At 40.5% G+C, this 24,013-nt stretch overlaps 1 protein-coding gene across 15 annotated transcripts in view; it reads left to right on the top strand.

Moving 5' to 3' along the window:
• The window catches only part of baz2ba (bromodomain adjacent to zinc finger domain, 2Ba), a 90,124-nt gene that overhangs the window by 50,165 nt on the left and 15,946 nt on the right, over positions 1-24,013 (top strand). For 3 of the 15 annotated variants that reach the window (XM_065240202.2, XM_065240193.2, XM_065240194.1), the window contains exons 4-22: positions 4,929-5,129; positions 5,338-5,493; positions 5,853-6,058; positions 6,171-6,377; positions 6,813-7,391; positions 11,032-11,641; positions 12,025-12,309; positions 14,456-14,516; positions 15,699-15,807; positions 16,071-16,172; positions 16,673-16,889; positions 17,012-17,104; positions 17,191-17,252; positions 17,402-17,467; positions 18,207-18,272; positions 20,091-20,135; positions 20,965-20,997; positions 23,231-23,296; positions 23,593-23,733. In XM_065240202.2, the coding sequence (XP_065096274.1) occupies positions 4,929-5,129; positions 5,338-5,493; positions 5,853-6,058; positions 6,171-6,377; positions 6,813-7,391; positions 11,032-11,641; positions 12,025-12,309; positions 14,456-14,516; positions 15,699-15,807; positions 16,071-16,172; positions 16,673-16,889; positions 17,012-17,104; positions 17,191-17,252; positions 17,402-17,467; positions 18,207-18,272; positions 20,091-20,135; positions 20,965-20,997; positions 23,231-23,296; positions 23,593-23,733 (3,305 nt within the window). The remainder of the gene's footprint in view (positions 1-4,928; positions 5,130-5,337; positions 5,494-5,852; positions 6,059-6,170; positions 6,378-6,812; positions 7,392-11,031; positions 11,642-12,024; positions 12,310-14,455; positions 14,517-15,698; positions 15,808-16,070; positions 16,173-16,672; positions 16,890-17,011; positions 17,105-17,190; positions 17,253-17,401; positions 17,468-18,206; positions 18,273-20,090; positions 20,136-20,964; positions 20,998-23,230; positions 23,297-23,592; positions 23,734-24,013) is intronic. The other 12 variants (XM_065240208.2, XM_065240195.2, XM_065240205.2 and 9 more) reach the window with 8 other exon arrangements.

The following is a 24,013-nucleotide window of genomic DNA, read 5'->3' on the forward strand; positions in this document are numbered from 1 at the left end:
GGTTTGACCGTTAAGTGTCTCAAATCATCCGCGCTGTATTTTTTCACGGCGTGCGAAATGAAAAAGGTTTTAAAAATGCATCTTGAGACATCTACACTCAAATTGTTCCTATTTGAAGGAGGTATTCATTTTAATCATAAATCCTGTCCACGTCCTTTCCGTCCTGTCTGATAAATCATCTCTTCTCGCTCCTTCCCGTGTTTTGTTCTTTCTCCGGCGTAGTCAGTGCCGAAGAAAGCCACCGACTCGCTCCTGTCGTAATTACCGACTCATTGTTTGGCATGTGAAAACACCGTCCAGGATTTAGCACTCACAGTTTTGGCTGCAAATTGAAAAGCTGCTGCATTAATGAATCTCAACCAATTAACCAGGCCTTTGTTAATACCGCTGTAGTCTCACTCTCCACCCTTCCTTCACATAAACACACGCGCGCACACATGAACGCACATGCACAATAACACTGTTTTCCTCCCATTTTTCAAGACACTCCGAAATGTCCTCTTTTCTTCTTAAAGCGGTGACATTTGAACGGCCGCACTGACTCTATCCTGTTTGTAATTTGCTCTGTCTGCTCCGGTTTCTTTTTTGGCCCCGTGTCATCTTCTGACAAGACTCTCATTAACAGTTGAACCGTTTCAACGCGCCTTTCCCTCCTCACAAGCCCAACAAGAGGTGTCACGGTGAAGGAAGGTTTTTGATTCTTAAAATGTATATAATTTTGCCGCTCCACAAATTCAAATACTTAGCATTTCTCGTTGTTGTTTTATTTTCAGAGAACTAAAAATAAATTATTTTTAAAACATATCGTGCGCTGTGACACGGCCTTCATTCAGGCTGAGCCATAGTGGGACATTGCGTTGCACACAATAGTTTGCCGTAATATACTTTTATTGTTTATTTTAGGTGAGGTTGATTATGTTTTGCCATACTTGTCACTATTTTTGTTTACAGTAGCTTGGTATGTCATAAAATGTCCATCACTGCTTATTAAAGGATTAGTCCATTTTCTTAAAAATAAAATCCAGATAATTTACTCACCACCATGTCATCCAAAATGTTGATGTCTTTCTTTGTTTAGTCGAGAAGAAATTGTTTTTTGAGGAAAACATTCCAGGATTTTTCTAATTTTAATAGACTTTAATGGACCCCAACACTTAACAGTTTTAATGTAGTTTAAAATTGCAGTTTCAAAGGACCCTAAACGATCCCAAACGAGGCATAAGGGTCTTATCTAGCGAAACGATTGTCATTTTTGACAAGAAAAAAAATATATGCACTTTTGAAGCATAACTTCTCATCTTCCTCCGGTCCTGTGACGCGCCCAAGAGATCACGGATGATGTAACGAAACTACGCCCCAGTATTTACAAGTGTGGAGAAAGAGGACTGTTCTGACGTTGTTGTATGTCAAATTATACTAATTAATGTCTTTGTGTCAGTTTATTGTTTAAAATAGTCCACAAATGTGCATTTCATATATGTAACACGTGACCTTTCGATGTCATTACGCAATTACGTGAGGTTGGGTTGGCTCGTCGCACAGCTGGAGGAAGAAGAGAAGTTGTGGTTTAAAAGTGCATATTTAAAATTTTTCTTGCCAAAAATGACAAAAGTTTCGCTAGATAAGACCCTTATGCCTCATTTGGGATCGTTTAGAGTCCTTTGAAACTGCAGTTTTAAACTACATTAAAACTGTTAAGTGTTGGGGTCCATTGAAGTCCATTAAAATGAGAAAAACCCTGGAATATTTTTCTCAAAAAACATAATTTCTTCTTGACTGAACAAAGAAAGACATGAACATTTTGGATGACATGGTGGTGAGTAAATTATCTGGATTTTATTTTCAAGAAAATTGACTAATTCTTTGACTTATCGTTTACAGCAAAAGTGCTGTTGTGCTAAACATCGGCATGGCTGTGATTACCTTTGGCCCTGTGTTCATATAATATTTCATAAGAGATAAAAATCCCTCTGAAAATGAATCATCCACTTTAAAGGGATTTTCTTTTAGTTAAACAGACAGAAAACCTCAGTATTTCAGTCCTAGTTGAGCTGATTAACGCTCCGAATGAGACTTTCCCTCGACAGGTTCTCGCAGTTCTATCATTACCGCTTTAAACGCAATTAACACTTTGTCCCGCAAACACTAAATCACCAGCCCACAAGTGTGCAGGAGTGAGAGATGATGTTCAGGTCGAGAACGAGCCGCATCTGGGCTTAAACTGAGAATATTTTAACCTCTCTCCGAACAAACGCCAGCCACATGTTCGCACTTTTTCCTCGCCGTCCCCCTCAGACACACAGACAATTAAGTCGGCTGTCAGATCTGTCTGCAGAAATGTGATTGATGCAAACGGAGGGCACATTAATCGGCTTCCGCCGCATCCCACGTAAGAGAGCGCGGAAAGCCAGGTGGGGGAGGACAACGCCGCTCTTCAAGATGGCTCGGTATGTCAGAAGATGGAGAACACTGGAAGGTGTATTGGGGGGGTAGATAAAATAAGAAGGATATCAGGTAATCCGGTAATTCGGCTCTGCTCCTCTCGAGCTGATTTAATTATTGCCGACTGAAAGCGCATTAATATGAAACTGGCGTTTCTGCCACTGTGTGTGCTTTCCTGTGCGTGCATGTGTGTTGCCAGCAGGAGCGGCTGATGGTCTTTTGGGGAAATATTTCCTTTCATTTATCTTGACGTCTGTCTCCCTCTCTGTAGTCTCCTTCATTTTGTCCTCTATCGCCACCGTCTATAACCCCAAAACATGCCGGCTATACATTATCATCTTTCTGCGTGCATGCGAATTATATGTGCATGCAAGACAAAGAAGCGGCCTTAAGCTAGGGAACTGAAAGCCGTCTCCTTTCTCTTCAGTTTTCCCCATACGAGAGCTTTAATTAAAAGAGGACATATTACGAATAACTGGATTCCCCTGGTTGTTTTGATACTGGAGTTTGTAGGCTGCATGCAAGGACATGCAAACTGTTTAGTTTCATTTATGACCAAACACTCTATCAGCCAGTTTTTTTTTTTAAATACTATGTCACGTACATGTCTGCAAAACTGGTTTTTGTAATAAACATTATTTGAAGTGTAGTGGTGATCTTTTTTTATGAACTGTAGATAGGAAACACTGCATCACAACTGTGAGGAGGACATTAAATGGCAGTTTATACTTATGTGTAGAGGCCGAAGTATGGTAATTTTTTTTATGCGTATGCAAAGGTTTGTGTACAGTACGTGTGCGCAATTTTCATCATTAAAAGAGTACGCACGAACTGTATGCACACATTTGAATTTCTAAAAAGCCCTCACGCACATTGTACATGTAGGTCGCGCTATCGAACTATAGTCTGCCTACTAGCGGTCTGCATGTGTAATTGCACGTCGACACTAAAAACGAAGGAGTAGTATACATATAAACTGAGACCGTGGTGTTAATCATATGCAGAACTATAAATCACGCTTAACATATGGCAGCCCATGTTTACATATTTATGACCAATCAGTGTTTAACAACTTTGCCTATTGTTACAGCTCCGCCCACATGTACAGATCAGCCTATCACTGTTTACACCAAGGACGATAACCATCACGATAAAGTTTTTTATGTAAATTTAAGAGAAACAGATAAATGATGTCGTTGGAATGACTTTCAGAGTCATTTTGTTTAGCTGATGTGCGAAAAATATTGACAGCCAATCAAAATCCCTGACAATTTAAAGGGCTTGCATATTTAAAATGTAAAAATGCAAAACATGAGCATTAAATCAACGTAACGTCATCATCTGTTGGTATGGATGCCAATATAATTATCGTTATAGTTATTTTATTGATTATCATTCATTATTGATGTAAATGAAATGTGCTTGTAAAAAATTTTTTTGGGGGGGCAACCTTTATATTGTTTCAGCAAAAACATCTCATAATTATACAGGTCAGAAAGAGGGTGGGAAGCGCTCGCATAAAACTAAATTACTTCTCCTTTTGGAGCAAGAGACCTTGACTAATGTTATATGTGGACTTTAGAGGAAGAAATCTTACAAAAACAATACACCCTTCCTTCTTCCCATAAAAACGACAACAGAGTCAAGGCCCTCACCTCCACGCCATCCCTACAGGAGTTAGAGCTGTCTGCAAAAATCCTGCGTTTCCCATCATCGCTTTTCTTACTGCGTGTGTGCTACGCTGGCGGAACGGTGCGCTCAAGCCTTTTCTTTCCTGCGCTCCCTAATGGAAATTGAATTTGCATGAAATATGCGGCATAGAAATTACATCTGACTCCTAAAGGAGACAATGCCCAGCACCGGCGCTGCCAGAACAGATCGATCCCAGAAAGGATGCAATCGTTATGATGACGAAGAAGACGGCGATGATTATTTACGAACAGCTCCGTGTTTGCATGTATACCAAGAACCTGCGCGATGGCAGACAGGAGATTGAAGTGATTTATCGAATTCTGAGAGGGTGTCGTGATATCTTTCAGAATGTCGAGGAAGATGCAGGAGCATCTTGGGCGTCTTCCCTCCCGCCCCTTCCTGCTTTCTATCTCTCACACGCCGAGACTTTCATTTGTTCTGATCATAGTTATTAATCAAATACTGTCAAAAAGCCTGTGATTACATTAACATTAACAGCCATCAAACTGTCTCATCTAAGCGTTCATGAAACTCCCCTCTCACACACACAAATTGCTCGCACTCGTATGCTCACACCAGCTCTGTGTCTTCGGATCTAATGACAGTTTTGTTTAGACCATTTTAGCCTCATCCGTGGTGATCCTTAATTTGCATATCCGATTTTTCGGAATCTTGGTGTGCGGAAATTATGGCATTGTTTAATTGGTGGGATTAGATTAGACAATAGATGGTTTGTGTGTGATTATGTAATAATTAATATATATGTGTGTGTGTGTGTGTGTTTGGTTGGGTAGGTCCTCTGTTTGGCCTGACGGGCAGTGACCAGCCCTTCAGCGTCAGCTCTGTGACCTCTTTGCCCAGCGCGTACCCACTCATGGCCCACCCGGCCTTTGGCCTGCTCTCCCCGGCGACGGCACGCCCAGAGTTTGGGGGTCTAGGAGGATTGGGGATGTCTGCAGCCCTTGCAGCTCACCCACAACTAGGAGCTTTGTCAGGTATGTGTCTATATGCAATGTTTGTTGGTTCATCCAATGAGAACGTGAATCGCATGCAAATATAAAGTATTCATAATGGGCCAATTGTTTTCACCTAAATATAAATGCAGATTTTTTTTTTAAATGTCTAAATATATTTTTTTAAAAATCCAGCTAGATTGCAAAAATAAAGAAAGAATGTTTATGAGGTTATTTTCTCTTTTCTTAGAATGGTGGAGGGCAGCAGAGGCTCATGGGCGGAGTCCTCCAGCCTTCTTCCCGCCTTTTCTCGGGCTGCCCCCCATGTTCGCCCCACCCCTTCACAACCATGAGGCAAATCCGTACACATCCAAAACCCCCAACAAGAGCAGCCAGGCCTCCAAAGGTGTGTTTCTGTAAAACCCTAGTGTGATTCTCCTGGAAATGCATGAGATGACTTGGAGGCAGACTTGGAGTTGAACAAAAGTAATGTAGCCTTCAGGCTGGTGTACTACAATAATCATTGCCTTGAGCTGTTGCCTCCAGCATCAAATTCATCAAACGACTGAGATCATCTGCGCTTTTCTTCTGTACTTTGTTCCACAAAATCCTGATAAAATCAGTTACCTGGAGAAAAATATAATTGTGCCAACATTTTTATATGTAAAACGTACAACATAGCAGTTTGGTGATTACATTCATTTAAACGTAATGTAAACCTTAGACTCCATCTGATCTGGCTTGTGTAATCTCTTTTGAGCACAGGTGTGAACGGAGCTGTGAATGGCCGCTCTCGCTCTCCCTCTGCCGCTAAAGGAACGGTTTCGGCTGCAGCATCCCCCTCCCCTGCGCTCCGGCCCCCAGAGCACAGCCGGACCCCCAACGCCAAAGCCCGCGACCGCAAGGCCAGTCACCATAGCAACAGCACAGGGGAGCTTCAGGAGAAACCCACACAGAAAACTAAAGAGAAGGTGACATCAGCACAACATGCACTGTGCAAGCACAAAACATACATAATGCTGTTTGATTAGAAAAATAGCAATTGCTTTATGAGATGATTGACATCTGCCTTGACCCATGCAGAAGGCCCATAAGAAACCGGCGGAGGGTTCTGCTGTAAGCGAGAGTGAATCTGGATCGTCGCTGGATAGTGACAGCGACGGGGTAAGCAGCAGCGATATCGATGATCTTGGTGAGTTAGATGATGATGATGAAGATGAAGATGACCAGAGTAAAGACAGCGAGGAATCAGACTCCGAAAAGGAACGGCAAAAGAAAAAGAAAATGAAAGTAAGTTGTGCATACTAGCACGTTAGTATTTGGGGTCATGTGACCTAGTAGTTACAGGTCTGGACAGGTAATTAAAAGATTGCGGGTTATCTTCGCAAAGCAGTGCTATGTCTCCTAGAAATTTGAATTAAAGCGCCTTTTAAATGATGTAGCAGTGATCATGTATGTAAAAGTGTCTGCTAAATGCATAACAGTAGCAAAAACAGCCTGTTGATTTGTAAAGGTCACCAAGTGGTTGAGTAAAACTAAGATGTAACTCAAAATGGTACAGAACTGACTTACTGTTAATGATTTATGATATTCTCCTTGTGCCATTTTCGTTCTTCCCATCAAATGGGAGCATTGGCATTTAAAACGCAGCAATTATGTAATAAAATTATAGCTTATCATGCTACGTTTTGGGTCAGCTGATTAGGTCTTTCTTGTTCGTTCCAGATTGTGACGCCAAACTTCGGTAAGAAGGAAAAGAGCAGGCTAGCTGAAGCCCAAGATTTCCGTGGAGGCCTGCAACGTAGTGCACCTCTCGAACCCTCTCTTCCAGGGCACCTGCATCGCTCTCCACCCAGCACTCCAGCACTGTCTCAGTCCTCTCTGCTCTCCATGTCGGGCCACAAAGGCAAGGAAAGACCCCTTCACACCAGTGTCATCCAATCCACCGGCCTGGCGGCCGGCACCAAACCGTTGGCGTTGCTCGCGCAGTCGTGTCGAGACGTGTCGCCTAAACGTTCCCCGCAGCACCTTACCTCCTCTCCTAAAACTGCCAAGCCACTCCCTTCTTCCCATCAGCCACTCCCTCTTTCTCTATGCTCCTCCCCCAAGCCCATGTCAGTCCCCTCCCCTCCGAAACCCCTCCCTCTCTCCTCTTCCCCCAAGCCGCCCCCTCTAACCCCCTCCCTCAAGGCACAATCTCAAGCTTCCTCCCGCAAGTCTCAAGCTCCAACATTGGACGCTCTCACCAGCAGGAAGATTCTGGAAAGTTCTTTGGCGCACGTCACAGACTACAGACTGAAACAGGTGAGCGGAGGGCGTCGAAAAACGCAAGCCTTCAAGTTCGTATGTTTAATCTCCCTTATCCCTCAAGGTTGGTGTCTTCGCCTTCATTTTCCAGAATAGCAAAATAGCTAAAACAAATTCTGCACAGTTTGTGTGTGTTAAGCCAATTTAGGATTATCGCTTTTAGGGTGTTGTTGGTATTCAGGATGTGTCTCTCCTTATTGACCAGCCTATTTGAAAAGGTCAGGGTAACGAAGAGAGAGAGGCAGGGGGAATTATTTGTGTGTGTGTTTGTGAGTGTGTTTAAGGGAGAAGGACAGAAAGTACGGCTCTATTCTCTTATCGGTACAACTGGCTTCCCTACTGTGAGCCTTTAGTTGGTAAATGAAAGCGACAATGTGCATCACTTTATTAGAATTACTGAAGCAAAACCAACAGGCAATTAACTCCATGGCTTCTTAAGGATCCAGATTTCAGCAAATGAATGTAATAAATGTGCCTTTTCTTCACCTCTCCTTTTGTTGCCATGAAATTACTGTTGAAGAGGTTAATATCGCTTTTTTCCCCTTTTTCGTTATTAACCACAGTGCTTTTATTATGATGTTATGGTACAGTTCCAAAAAGGCCTAAGATTTGGATTTTATTACTAGTTTTGTACTTTGGATTAAGGATTTATTAAAATCTCCAATCCCAAGAATTAATCTTTGGTGCGTTATTTACTCCGCGCCATTTTTGCCATGGACACGAATGACACATACAATGAATCAGCTTGTTAAAAATAGGTGATTAAGAGCTCAGACTAAACAACCATCACCTTAGAATGGGTAAAAAAGGACCACAAGCTGTTGCCCTGTTTAAAAAGGCGGATTTCCCAACTTGGTTTAGAAGGGTTTTAGAGCTTCCTCGCACTTTGTTAGCTGGTCAAGATGGTCTTAGTTGGACTCACCAAGTACAACCAGCTTTGCCAGGCTGGGAGGATCATCTTAAACAAGGAACTTTTCACTTAAACCAGCAAAGACCATCCAGCCAGCTTAAATGGATATTCCAGCCAATATCAAAATTACCCTATGAATTACTCGCCCTCAAGCAATCCGAGATACACGTCTTTCATCTTTCAGACTCACGCATTTGAGCTCTTTTTACACAGGGATTACGGAAAAATTATGGGATTTGTTCAGGATCGTTTGATTTTGGTTCATTCACACTGCCAACGGTTTTCCGAATCTGTGCTTGCATTCACACACATACCATTAAGATCCCGTAACGTAAAGATTGCTTGACGTATTTAAAGTCTTGCACTTGGTAGTTTTTTTCACAGCATCTGAAGTTTGCTAATTATACGCGCATGCATTTTTGTTTATGACAAGATCATTAGGAGTGTGTTATGTGCTAATCTGTCATGCTGGTGAATGATCTTAGCTTCTGCACAGGAAGTGACGATATCTCCCTGATCTCTGCTTCAGTCCAGTTTGCCGACATTTCTCATTGTGAATGTTGATCTGCATTTAAATCGCTGTGTCAAAGAGTTGAACCGTTGTTACGATGACACTCACGTCCTCACTAGGGCACACCTCTTACGGCATTGTTTCTGCCTCTTGTTCACACAGAATGTTTTCCGTGAATGTTATGGCAATGTTACTAGGTCCTCTTTACGGATGAGATCCCAGATCATGTACGGACTATTTGTGTTCACACAGAATTATTTTTGCCAATTTTATGGGAATTTTCTTGGACAAAAGTGCTGAATGGGGTTTTGGAGTTATTTTAGTAAATGTCCTTGGTCTTCCAAGCTCTATTATGGTTGAAAAACAGGGATTAGGGAACAACTTTTGACTTTAAACTCCAAAAAGTGCATTCCACCTTTACAGAGATCATTCACATGGCTCCAATGGTTTATAAAGGTCTTCCATGGGTAATGGATGCGATTTTGTAAGAAAAATATCTATATTTCAAATTTTATAAGCTGTAATAACTAGCTTTGGGTAACGGCGGCATCTTGGAGTTTAGCATAGTGAGCGTTCTTTGATATGGATCTGTTGCACAGTGACTTCGTGAATCCTGTGAGTTCAAGATGGCGCCGTTACCAGAAGCCAGATATTACAGTTGATAAAGATTAAAATATGGATAATTTTCTTATTATATTGCATCGATTACCTACAGAAGACCTTTATTAACCACATTGGGTTACTTCTGTGAAGGATGGATGCACTTTTATGGCCTTCGAAGTCAGAAGTTTTTCCCTGATCTCTGTTTTCTCCCAAGCTTGGAAAGCAAGGACATTTACTAAAATAACTCCAAATGTGTTCGTCTGAAAGATGATGGACATGTGTATCTCTGATTGCTTGAGGGTGAGTAAATCATGGGGTAATTTTGCTGGAATATCCCTTTAAGATGGTTTTGACTGTTTTTTCAGCAGGGCGTCTAAAGCGACTAAAACAGGTGAGCGGAGTGGTAGCCCACTTGGCCTATAGTGCCAACTCAAATTTATTTTTTAAGAAAATGTATAAATCCAATTGATGTTTATGTATTTGAGTAAGGAAACTTTAATTGTTGTGATTTAGTTAAGATTTGAAGGCATTGAGCTCAGTGGTTAAAGCCAGGGTAGGATTGCCCCTTTCACAGGCTCTTAATGAACGTCGTGGATTGCGGTCTTTCTCTGTTTTTGTGAGTCTAAGCAACATTATGCTCGCTCACTCTCCTCCTCCACCAGCACTTAAACCACATGACAACCAGCGCAATTACCACATCTCCACCTCTCCCATTCCCCCCTTTTCCTCGATCACTTGCGTATTCTCTTTGTTTACCAATTTGTTTTTTTCCCTCGCTCTCCTTTGCTTTCAGTACACATCTTACGTTCTGTTTGAAATTCAACTTTGTTTTGCTTAAGATACATTATTTGTGTAATGCCGTTTTATAAATCGAAAAGGAGTAAATGCATACGAACGTGAACGAACTCCGGCAACACCAGCATCTCCAAAAGGAATTGCAAAATATTGTTTTCCCCAAGCAAGTTGGAAAAACAGTCCAGCCCCAAACTCTTTTTGTTTGATGAGCCAATTTGTTTTCTATAGCGCTGCCATGCTATTGGCCTGACAATGCAAAGGCGTCTTGATTTTGGCTACACAGCTGGAGGTCGGAGGCTATTGGCTCCGTGAGGCCCGTTTGAAGCCCTGGCTCGCACAGGCCCGATAGTGCAAAAGCTGCTAATGTTGCTGTGTTGGGCTTGGTTGGGATACTCAAATTGTGTTGTGATAAAGACCTAGAGAAGTGGATCCCAACCTTTTTGACTTTAATCACTCCCAATTTCTACCAAATTTAAGTCATCTGAGGCCCCCTTAAAAGTTCCCGGACCAATGGTTTAGAAATACTGACCTAGAAGTTGACATAGTTTTGAATTGTTAATCAGCGTTAGTAAATGTTTTGTTTATGCTCAACAAATACAGGAACGCTTTTATAGTGCCACGGTTACACATTTCCGAGAAATCATCCCACAAATGGCTTGCTTATTGTTGTCTTTGCTTATTAAACAGAGACTATTTATGTTAACATAAAAAAAGATGTTCCAAAATTACTCCAGCATTTATAAAAACATTGTGAGGATGCAATATTGACTTGTTTTACTTACTTCCCATCCGCTCTTTTTTGTTTCTCCCTTGTGTAGTCTTTCCTGTCCCAGGACCAGACATTTCCTCTCCAGTTAAAGAAACAGCAGAGCCCATATAAGATAAACAAGAGGGCGGGGATACTAACGTCCACCACCTCATCATCGTCATCACCTTCTTCCTCTGTGCTCCCTCATAAGCACAGCTCTGAAGTGTCAAGTAGGACCAAGCCCCCCGCAGCGCAAGGTGTGTCCTCCTCCCCTCTGCCTTTCCCTCACAGCCTGCTTGGCCTCGGTCAGCCCAATGGCGTCATCCAGAGCACCCAGGACGCGCCCCTGGCCCTAACCACCAAACCTCGCACAGATCTGCCAGTCAACCTCAGCACGGGAGGCCGCAAGAGCCCCGCAAACGTCTCCCCGACTCCTAACCACACCACACGCGAGCCACGAAAGAGCAAGACGCCCAAAGCATTAGAAGCATGGAGGGGTCTATCCCAGAATCACCTGGTGCAGTCTCTGGTGGACCTTTTTCAGCACAGCGGAGCCGAGCAGGAGATGCCCAGCAGCAAAGAGTCTGATGATTCTGCCGAGGATGAAGACGATGAGGATGATGATATCGAGGATGAGGAAGATGATGATGACGAAGAGGATTCTGACGATAGTCTCTCAGGTGAGACACAGATCTTGTGCTTATATGCAATGTTTTAAACGCTTGAAAGTGCGTCACTACATTAGTGCAAGCTGTTACGAAAGGTGTGAGGTTCACTCTGCACGCAAAAGCAGTGCATATTTATCTTGGCTCCCACATTAACAGGTTACACTATTCACACTGTCCACCCAAGCAGAAGCGTACGCACGACTTGAGTTTCGGCACTGCGCCTATTGTTACAGCACATTGTGAAAACGTCTGGCTTCCACGTGCAGAGACATAAACCACACAAACAGCACTTTCTTTTTAGAAATCTGACTGAATCCAAATGACCGAAGCAGTTCAGTAGTTTAATTTTCACATTGTTGCTTTGCTTATAACGTGAAACCGTCTCTTTCTTTCAGAATCAGACAGTAATTCAGACAGCGAGCTGAATGGCTCTGAGGGTGGTAAAAAGAAGAGCAAGGATGCATCGATGGATACAGACGGAGAGAAGACCCCTCAGAAAGTCAGCAAGGGGTTTTCCCACCTCAACTCCTCCACCAATCACAGCCTGTCTGACTGTCTGCCTCTCAACCTCCAAGTCATTAAGCCCTCCAGTGTGGCCACGCCCACCATTGTGAGCAGCTCCAGTGCCTTGACCTATCACAGCTCTCCTTCCTCATCATACTCCGTTGGCACCTCTCCAGGTAAATACGAGCGCGATGACATCACACTGGATAAGCCCGACTCCTTACTTTAAGGAGGGATTAGATATTTGTGTGTACTGTATGTGTGCATGGCCTGTTGTTTGTGTATTTGTTTGTGTGGGCTGTCACGCTCAGATGACGGAGTGTATATTTTTAGAAGGATAATTTATGCCGGCTGGCATCGTATTTGTGCACGTCTGTTTGGGTGTGCGTCCCTGGACCCAACCAGTGACTCTATTTGAGGAAATAGCCAAACAGATTTAATATTAAACTATTTCAATTAATTGAGTTTGAAGTATACAGGGTCAGGTTTACGGTTGAGTAAACATAGCCAGTAACAAGAGCTCTGACTGTGGTGTCGAAGTCAACCCAGAACCAGTGTTTGGCTTAACTTGTTAACAAAGGCACATCAAGTCATTACCTGTGTTTGGCTGAGTTAATCTGCTTTTTCCTTGTGAAGCTAACAGAGACATTTGTTAAACAAAACACTCACAAATCCAGCAAACACGGCGCAGGAGTGCATCTGCTCTTGGACGACGTTCAGCATCTCTCACTGCAATGGAATGAAATACTTTTTTCAAAGTGTGTCCGTTGAAAAGCATGAGGAATCTGCATTAAGCCGTGAAGAGCAAGTGTGAACGTTTGTTTTCAGAGAATTATCCAGGGCTTCAGTTAAAGGGATAGGGATAAAATTTAAATGATGTCATTATTTCTCACCCTTAGGTTGTTGCAGACCTTAATAAATTCCTTTGTTCTTTTGAACACTAAGGAAGATATTTGTAAACGAGCAGAAAAAAGAAGCAGCATTGACTTCCATAGTTGGAAAAACAAATACTATGGAAGTCAATGGTGCTTAGAAAGTTTTTTTTTGTGAGTGAGTAAATGATGATTTTTTTTTTTGCTGAGTTATAAAAGATTGTGCTGAGTGATCATTGGTTAGTTTTTTTGGTTCCTTCGTGTGGTGCCAGATTGATGTCACGAGAGTTTTTGTTAGACAGGCGTGCTAAGGCAAACATCAGCATTACCATTCCTCATACTTGAGGTTAAGGATTTGAAATCATTAATTTAAAATATTAGACTTCAGCATGGAAACGGTTGTGCTATGATATGATTGATGCCTAAATTGATGTGGGTTTTTGAGGGGATGTAAGCGGTTGCTTTTAAAATGATCAGATTTGCCGTGCGTTGGTAAAAAAATTCCATAGACTTTCATTGGAAGCAGGATCTGGCACAAAGATCATGAATGTGATTCCTAAAACCCTGGGTATATGCGCCACCAATGTACAATGGATTAGGGGTTTCAGTCTTCTGATGACAAAAATTGCCTAGACTCTCGTAGACCCTCGCATTTATGTAAAAAAATTGACCATGCTTTAGCCTGAAAGGAAAACACCACCGTTTTTCAATATTTTACTATGTTTTATCTCAACTTAGATGAATTAAAACATACCAATATTTTATCAATGCATGCGTGTTTTCCGTTAAAGGATTACTCCACTTTCATAAAAAAATCCTGATAATTTACTCACCCCCATGTCATCCCGGATAGTGATGTCTTTCTTTGTTCAGTCGAGAAGAAATTACGTTTTTGAGGAAAAACATCACAGAATTTTTCTCCATATAGTTGTGGTTAAAGTTTTTTTTTAAAGTGAAAATTATCGTTTTGCTAGATAAGACCCTTGTGCTTCGGTTGGAATTGTTTAGAGCCCTTTGAAGCTGCATTGAAACGGCAATTTTAAACCGCATCGAAACTCTAAACTGAGGTCCATTATATGGACATAAATCCTGATATGTTTTCCCCAAAAACTTAATTTATTCTGGACTGAACAAAGAAAGACATCACGGATGGAGTAAATTATCAGATTTTATTATTCCTTTAAGAATAAATGTAAAACTTGAGTCCATTGCAAGTCACTTTGGATAAAGGGTCTAAACGTAAAATACACATCTTTGACTTGGATTAATGCGCAAATGGCACTTAAACATGTATACAGATAACCAGTACTCAGATTTTAACCATCTGGTTGTTTTTGAGGTTGTTTGCTCAGTATGGGGTTGTAATTTATACGAGTTGATGACACAGTTTGTTTGCTTGTAATCCTATGTGTGTTGTAATGTGTTTTGTGGGACTGTTGTCTCGTTCCAGGCTCTGCCAAGCGAAAGCGAGTGATGAATGAAGATGATTTACGAATTCCTCTGGAAATGGGGTAAGTTTAAACACGACACGCTGCTGCGTCACGCCAGCCTGACTCAACGCCTGTTAACTACAGTTCATTTGTGCTCTTCTTTAGCAACAGCTCACCGATCTCTTATAAACATCTCATTAAAACGGCAGATGTATATTTATGCATTTGCAGAAGTAAAAATAATTTCCCAGCTCAATTACAAACACATACAGAAAGCACTAAAGAGGCACTTGTGAAATCTAACTACACCGCTCAAATTATAATCCTTGTGAATTGCGATGTGGTAGTGACAGTTTTGAGGTTGTAAACTCCTCATTTGCATTTAAAGGTACACACATGAAATGAGCGCACCTTTGCTACCATCCAAATAGGGTCATTTTGGATATGCTTTAACAAATGATCTGGACATGACCTGTACGGTATTTTGAGCTGCCCCCCGAGAGTAAAACACTTGATTTTTACCGTTTTGGAATACATTCAGCCGATCTCCGGGTCTGGCACTAGCACTTTTAGCATAGCTTAGCATAATCCATTGAATCCAATTAGACCATTAGCATCGCGCTCAAAAATGACCAAAGAGTTTTGATATTTTTTCTATTTAAAGATCGACTCTTCTGTAGTTACATCGTGTACTAAGACCAACGGAAAATATGCTATTGATAGAAACCAAGGGGACTATTTTCAGGCGCAGCGTAATATAATTCGCCTGCTGCAGCCTTGGTACGGCAGCAAAGTCCTTGATATTACGCCGGAATGAGAGTATAATTCCTAGCCATATCGGCCTAGAAAATCACAACTTTAAATTTTCCGTCTATCTTAGTATACGATGTAACTACAGAAGAGTCAAGTTTTAAATAGGAAAAATATTGAAACTCTTTGGTTATTTTTGAGGGCGATGCTAATGGTCTAATCTGATTCAATGGATTATGCTAAGCTATGCTAAAAGTGGTACCGCCTGGAGATCAGCTGAATGGATTCCAAAACGGTAAAAAGCAAATGTTTCACTTTAGGGAAGTTGGAAAGTGAGCCTATTTTCCAAAAAAAAGTGGTGTGTCGCTTTAACAGACAAATTCTAGGCACACCTGAGACTTGTATTACATCTTGTAAAAATGGGCCTTTTTTTAAAGAACCATATTTTAAATTTGAACACATTGTAAAACCATACTATGTTAATTTTAATATGCGTTTCTTTTCTTGTTCTAGCTGGCAACGAGAGACCAGGTTCAAAACGGTGGGCGGTCGGTTACAGGGAGACGTCGCGTATTACGCCCCATGCGGCAAGCGACTACGGCAGTACCCGGATGTCGTAAAGGTAACCTTTACCCTCCATCCCCACAACTTTCCCCAACCCCACTCAAACGCTCAGAAAGTTTCACACCCCATCCGTTAAAACCCCTTTCCTCTCCCAGTGTACCATTAGCAGTTACTGGTGTAAGATGTAGCAGTTTACGTTAGCTAGCTGTGCACTTATTATGGCAAGTGTGCTAGGCTTCTTTCAGTTTGGTACCATTAACAGTGCTAATGGCTCTCTGGATGTCCTGTCTGACAAAATCACTATTATTCTCTCTTCTGTAGTATCTGTCCAGATACGGAATAACTGACATCACACGTGATAATTTTAGCTTCAGTGCAAAAATAAGGGTTGGTGACTTCTATGAAGCGAGAGAAGGACCCCAGGTGAATGCCTTTCATCTCCTTTTTTTGTTTTTTGTTCTTTATATTCTTTTTCTGTTTAGCTCTCTTATACTTTCGCTCTCTCTTTCATCTTGAACAGGACAGAGAATTTGATTGAACCCCGATAGCCTGAATTTCCCCTTTTATTCTGTAGGGAGTCTGTGCAATAATCAGCCTTCATTGTTTCCACAGGGTGCTACTTCATGTTTTGTCTGTCATGTGTGTTAAAAGTCTCCTTAAAAAAAAGCTCGAAAGACTATTACATTGATTGAGTTTTGAAATTCATGTTTGTGTTTCTAATTCACTTTATTTCATTTGATTATCTCACAAATGATTTACTAATAACTTAATATCATTTTTGATTATTACTGTCTAAATATTGAAATGATGTGGTGCTGTTCCACTGATTGACGGAGCCTAAATTATTTTTAGACAAACATTTTCTGTGTTTTCACTGCCGTCTTTATGAATCTACCCCGGTTCTGTCCCTCGCCTCCCCCCAGGGCCTGCACTGGACCCTTCTGAAAGAAGAAGAGGTCATCCCTCGTATTCTGGCGATGGAGGGGCGACGGGGTCGTCCACCCAACACAGAGCGCCAGCCGAGGGGTGGCGGTGAGGTGTCGGGCAGCCGGCGCCGAAAAGGCCGTCCTCCGAATCTGGGCGAGAGCGAGTTCCCAAACCCCTCAGAGGCCAAACTACTGCGCAAGCTTGAGGCTCAGGGTAAAGAGCTCCCATTCGTTTTTTTAATACCCGTGCATATTAACTTTATATCATCATGTTGACATGTTTATGGTGTAATGTTGAAGCAGGATACCAATCAAGGTTGTCTTTCTTCATTGCAGAAATCGCCCGACAAGCCGCCCAGATGAAGCTCATGAGGAAGCTTGAGAAACAGGCACTCGCGCGAGCAGCCAAAGAGGCCCGAAAACAGCAAGGTAGTCTCTCACACACACTCAGACCCACTCGATCACTCGCACAGATGTTCAAACAAGTCACTGAAACCTATCGATATCTCTTGTAGCCATCATGGCCGCTGAAGAAAGAAGGAAACAAAAGGAGCAGATTAAGATTATCAAGCAGCAGGTGAGTCCCATCCTCACAGGTTTAAGGTTTAACCCTTCAGCATTCGGATCATAACTGTTAACTCGGGGTCTCCTCGACTGCCGGTCCTCCTTTTTTAAAATGCGCCGCAGCACTTTCAATTAACACACTTTCTTCTCTTCCCTCACCAGGAAAAGATAAAGCGCATTCAGCAAATCCGTATGGAGAAGGAACACCGCGCGCAGCAGGTTCTCGAGGTACGGAGAGACTGCGGAAGAAATACATTAAAAGGAGTCGAAATAGGCTTAACGTCCTTAAAATACACGCCGCCACCTCCGTTTGCTGTTTAACATGGAGACCGGACCGCAGCAGAATCACTCACAAGCATTTCTGGGGGTTTCGAATTCTGCATAATTTTTGTCAAGACTAATGCTAAATTGGTCTGGCGGACAGTTTTTGAATATTAAATTTGCAGCCTCCCGTGTTTCAAACCGGAGGTAAATTAGACGTAAAAGATTTTTTTTCATCAGACAATGGCAGTTCTTGCATAAGTAGCAGTAGGAAGACACTGTTTACTTTACTCACCCAATTATAGAAGCTTCAAAAGTGTTTTAGCTGGGCAAAATCAAATTGGAGCTGACACGCTTGGCAAGCCATTCTGAACAGGATTTCTTGCTGTTTGTAATTACGTATTTAAATTTACGGCTAATTCGCCCTTGCTTTCTTTTCATATTGCCGTTGTCAACCGGAGAGGAATATTGAATAGATCTCGGGGTTGATTCTGACAAAAACTCTATAGGAAACAAACCTTGAAAATGCCAAATTGAGATTTTATTGAGTTTTTTCATGATGTGTGTATGAACGTTGAGATTCAAGCTCTAGCTTTCTCCTCTCACAGACGCATCAATCAATGTGTTATAAATAAAACAGATGTTGGTTTAGCATGTTTAATTTCGGTTTATACCCATGATGGTCTAACACAGGCTTGTTTCGCAGGCAAAGCGGAGAAAAAGAGAAGAGGCTGCCAATGCCAAAATGTTGGAGGCGGAAAAGAGAATAAAGGTCAGTTTTAAAGACGCTACACCTACTTAATGCATTATGAATCATCGACGTGGAAACACCCCGCCCCCCGCTCCCGAAAACTTCCCCCTCACCTACTCCGGCAAGCCATTAGTATTCCTCAACTACAACTAAAGAGCAGAGCCTCCGTTTGACTGATGTCTGCTGGCCTGTGGGGGAAAATTAGTTTGACATCTGGATTTTCACTTGGTTTGAGTCGGTGGTTTAATATGAAAAAATGCACTTAGCATCTTTTCGTCTTGTTTGGTCTTCTCAGCGGAATAGAGAAGCCGGTGTAAGTACGGCTCTCTGTACAGGTTAATGACCCCATGAAATTAAAATAGAAATTTAGTTCATTTATGCTTGGAGGCCAATAGCGTGCCAGTGCACTTGCTGATCAAAAAAGTTTCAAAAGATATGCGCATTTTAAATGTCCTAAGGAAACAAACCCAAAAATTGATTATTCACATTAGGCTCATATCTAAGCGGTAAATCTCTTTCTGCAAAACTTGCTCACTGTGCTATCAAGGTTATGGGTAGACGATTGCTGAAGGACAAATAAACACACAGTGTATGAATGTCACGAGTCTTACGAGACTTGGCAAGAACTGCTGACAATCTCCGTATTACATAACTGTATCTTGATACACCCTATAACACTTGCTTTAGACTAACAATGGGAAGAAGCAAATATAAGTTTAATGACATACGCAAAATGGTTTTAGATTTTGTTTATTAAAAAGAACTTCCTGTTTCATTAGAAAATACATCAACACTGGAATATTCATGACGGGAAAATAACATACAGTATTGTGACATTAATGTGTGTGTGTGTGCATGTGTGTATATATAGATATAGTCTCAGACTTATGGGTAATACTTTACAGGGTTTCCACAGGGTCTTAAAAGTTACAAAAAAAATTTTTTTTTAATCATTTATGTCATCAGAGATTTACATTTAGACATTTAGCAGATGCTTCTGTCCAAAGCGACTTACAAAGATTAGGAAGCAATGTGTCATAGGGAGGCAAATAGTACCAAAGGTGCTTATATATTAAATTTGCTAAAGTATTGTGTTAGGGGTAGACAATTACTAAAGGACAAATAAACACACAGTGTATAAATGTCACAAGACTTTGCAGAACTGCTTACAGTCTCTATATAACATAGCTGTATCTTCATACATTCGCAATGGGAAGTAGCAAATAATAGTTTAATGACATAAGCAAAATGGTTTCAGGTTTTGTTTATAAAAAATAACTTCCTGTTTCATTAGAAAATACACTAACACAGAAATCTTTATCATGGGGAATTAAATGACGTACATGTATATGTGTGTATGTATATAAAGTGCTGTGCAAAAGTCTTAGGCCATCACCAGCTTTGTTGTTTGTTTTGATGTCCATCCAAATTTTTATTAAGATACATACTACTAACACACTATTTCCTATATTTTCTGGTTGTATTCTAATAAAGAGACTGAGAAATAATTATTTATGATCACTGTACAATTGCAAAAACAACAAATCTAATGGTAGCATGGTGCCCTAAGACTTTTGCACAGTACTGTATATATTTTATTAATAAAAACATTTGTAGTAGGAACTTGGCAGAAAAGTTGTTTGTAATTTTACTTAAACAGAAAGTAGAAAAACTGAAAATAATCTGGAAGTGGTCTCCGCTGCTGTTTATCTATATAGACTATATATAGTCTCAGACTTAGGCCCAGACAGACCTCTGATTGGTGGTTTGTTTGTAGACGGTAATCTAATGAGTGTTTTTCTGTGGCGTTAAATCATTCTTTATGTTTTGTGTTTGCAGGAGAAAGAAATGAGACGTCAACAGGCTGTTATTCTCAAGCACCAGGTATGTGTCAGTAAGCACTCTCATAAATAATAGGTCTTAAAATGACCATTTATACAGTAATAGTGATGTTTTGTTACGAAATGTAGAGGTCAGGAAGGGAAGGGAGAGAAATAAAGAGCTTTTGTGTAGTATTTACAGCATTTATAGTATTCATCATACAATGACATAACTACTTATCGTGCATTATGGGTAAAAATGCGCCCCAGAACATATTTAATCAGTCTGTTCAAATACACGAAAGGGTGAGTCACGCGAAAGATGTGAAGAACGTGTCCAGGTCATATTTCAATTAAATAAAATAAAACCTGGTTTTGGACCAATAATAGATTCATTTGTTGAAGTAAAGTAATGGTATATAATTTATAATTGTAAAGTATTTATAAATCACGGTTGTATTTGTAGTACTGACTCAAAGAAAAAATAGCAATGTATTATTGTATTTTTACACTAATGCAGTAGTGAGAATGTAGTGCAAATCACAGGAACTTGGATGAATTGTAATTAAATAAAGTTAAAACATCCTAATAATATATCAAAGTGCAAAATAAAGTATACTTTAATATCGTTATGTAAAAATAATACGTTTGTGGTCTGTTAAATATGAAATGTGGTCTGGACAGGTTCTTGACAGGTTTTGTGAGATTTATCCAGAAAGTGGCGAATCTCATGTGGTTCTGTCTTTAACTATCTCCTGTTTCTCTCTGGGTAATTTCATGCTTTTGGTAGTGGGATCTGTCTCTTTGGGGTTCAGCCTAGTTTTTTTTCTTCGTTTTAAATGACGCTGTGATTTTTTTCTGTCTCATAATACTTTGCCACCTCTCTCTCTCAGGAGATGGAGAGGCATAGACTAGATATGGTATGGGTATGTTTCATCTTCTGTACATCTAACACTCGCATCGTGAATCCTGGTTGTGATATGATGTCATAGCAGCACATTTTTAAATGTAGCACTGGCTGCTGTCAAAACTACATTTTCCTTCTGCATGGCTTTTCAAGCAAAAACAAAGAACCAAAAGAAAAAAAACCTGCATCGCCTACATCTGCTATATGTGTCAATGAGAGAAGACTGGCTTTGATGCAGCAGGCCTGTGGCTTGTTTGTGTATGTGTGTCCGTGTGTGTGTATGCGTGTCTATGAAGCCTGTTGAATACACACTCTCATTGGTGGAAAGTACCACACACACCCTCATTCCACGTGTACAGTCGACCCAATATTGTGATTATCGTTATTGCCGCTGTGACAATGTGAGTGTTAGTGTGTGTGTGTGTGTGTGGCAGAGTATTTGTCCACATGTTGCATTTGCACTGTGCTGATTCTACCTCCAGTGAGGTCAGATCAGTACAGGTCAAAGGTTGTAGTGCCTGACCAATGAGAAAAGCCAAGGAAACTTGAGCTTCTCTCTGCCGTACATTTCATGCCATCTGTGGGTCAGATATAAAGATTTCACACCGATTTGTCCTTAAAGTCAACATGAAATGGTATTTGCCGAGTTCTTAAAATGTTTGCAAAAGCAACGCTTCAAAAGCTGTACGGCTATTGGTTATATTATTTAATAGCATGTGTGGTCTAGGTGATGTCAGCAGAAAAATTCAAAGGAAGAGAACATTTTCAGAAATAAATTTAATGCACTTTAAATGGTAAAAAAAAGGCCCATTTTGATTTCATGTTGACTTTAATTCCATAGTTACAGTGGGTCTCGTTCACTAATAATTGTGTCCAAGTGTTCTTAAACAAATTTATTTTTACCAGATTCAAAACGCCCATCTTCATATAAAGGCACTTTAAAGATGTGTTTTCTGCAGCTTTTCTCAGAACTAGCTGAAACACAATAAACACATTTTAAATAGGCCTACACTTAGTTTTGAACCATTCTCAACTATAAAACATCAACCTATAACACATATATGTGACCCTGGACACCCAAACCAGTCATCGGGTATATTTATACAGTCAACAATACATTGCATGGGTCAAAATTATAATTTTTTTAGGGCTGTCAAAAGATTAATCGCGAATATATATATATATAATTATTATATTTAAAAATATATTTTAAATGTATTTATATACATACATACTTACATAATAATTACACACACAAATATATTATGCAAACACAAACTTTTATTTTGTATGCGATTAATCACGATTAATTATTTGACAACCTTCTTTTTATGCCAAAAATCATTAGAATATTAAGATCATGTTCCATGAAAATATTTTGTACATTTCCTTTCATAGATATATAAAAAAATTATCATTTGTAATATGTGTTGCTAAGGACTTTATTTGGACAACTTTGTTATTTTTTTATTAATAAAAATAAAAGTTTGGACAACTTTAAAGGCGATTTTCTCAATATTTCGATTTTTTTACCCTTAGATTCCAGGTTTTTAATTAGTTGAATCTCAATTTCAAAAAAAGTCCCTCATGACTGGTTGTGGTCAAGGGTCACATATTTATTTAATAATTTCTTAATGCCATTCCAGCATCTATGGCTATATTCATGGTAAAAACTGGTTAATCTACACACAAGTCTGATTTATACTTCAGCACTGAACCAGCTTTGGTTTTGTGTAGCTTTGGCATTAACAAGTGCCATCATTTCAATTTTTGTTTTCTGCATGAAAACGTTTGCACAAAAGTTTAACGCACGAAAACACGTGCGCACGTACAATTAGTGAATGAGACTCTGGGATAAGACAATGCGCTTTGCTGTATTAAATGGACACTGAATTACAGGAAAATATTTACTGTATTATCCTTCGTCCGGCTTATTGTCGAGAGTATGTAACACAAAAGCTACGCTGCTCTAACTCGAAGATGCACTGACAGCTTTCCTTCTCTGACCTGCCCATTACATCTGTGGCTTTTTTCCCTCATTTCTTTTCACCTCTCGTCCGATAAGCCGTAACACACGTTTATGTGGCTGCCTCATCCTGGCCATAGCAATTCTCTTTCTTTCTGTGCAACATGCTAAACCACGCTGATCAGTTTTAATCGCTCGTCTCTGGCTTTTATATTTCATTTTCTCTGTGTGGTTCTCCTTGTTGTGCTGTCCTCCGCTGAACGACGGAATCGTTTTGTCTTTCCAGGAGAGGGAGAGGAGAAGACAGCACGTTATGCTAATGAAAGCTGTGGAGGCACGGAAAAAAGCTGAGGTGCGCAAAACAAAATAAATAAATTAAGGAACGCTGTCCTTCACCACTCCACTCCTTCCCTCTGCACCTCAAGGCTTTCTCACATGTCACGTTCACCCACTCTGCTACGCTCCCTGAATGTGTTATGGCTAATAATTTGATGTAGTTTAATAAAGTACCCTCATCATTCTGCAAAACAAAGACAAAAGTTTTCTTGTAGAACATAATACCTTCATGTCAAACGTGCTTGATATGCGTTTTGCCGTAATACCCCGACGTCCATCCGGTTCGTAAAGCCTCTTTTCTGCCCCCCTCAGGAGCGTGAACGCCTCAGGCAAGAGAAACGAGATGAGAAACGCATCAACAAGGAGAGGAAAATGGAGCTCCGGAGGATGGAGTTGGAGATGATCCGAGAGATGAAGAAACCCAACGAGGACATGTGTTTGACAGATCACAAGGTAACATGAATGGATTTGAGACCAACAGAGGAGAGGAAAAAGTTATGGGTTACTTTATTGTCATCTTTAAAGGGGTAGTTCACACGAATCGTATACCCGTCCTCATCTTGATCCAGACTTGAATAAAACATTTGGCAGAATGTCATTTTTTCTATATAGTGAAAGCTGATGGATTGACATTCTGCCAAATAACTCAAAAAAGAAATGACACATTGGAGAGTAAATGTTGACAAATCTGTTTCTTTAATATTTCTTCATAAACCTTTCATAAAACTTTATA

This window comes from Paramisgurnus dabryanus, chromosome 7 (assembly GCF_030506205.2).
Source record: "Paramisgurnus dabryanus chromosome 7, PD_genome_1.1, whole genome shotgun sequence".
Taxonomy (NCBI): Eukaryota; Metazoa; Chordata; class Actinopteri; order Cypriniformes; family Cobitidae; genus Paramisgurnus; species Paramisgurnus dabryanus.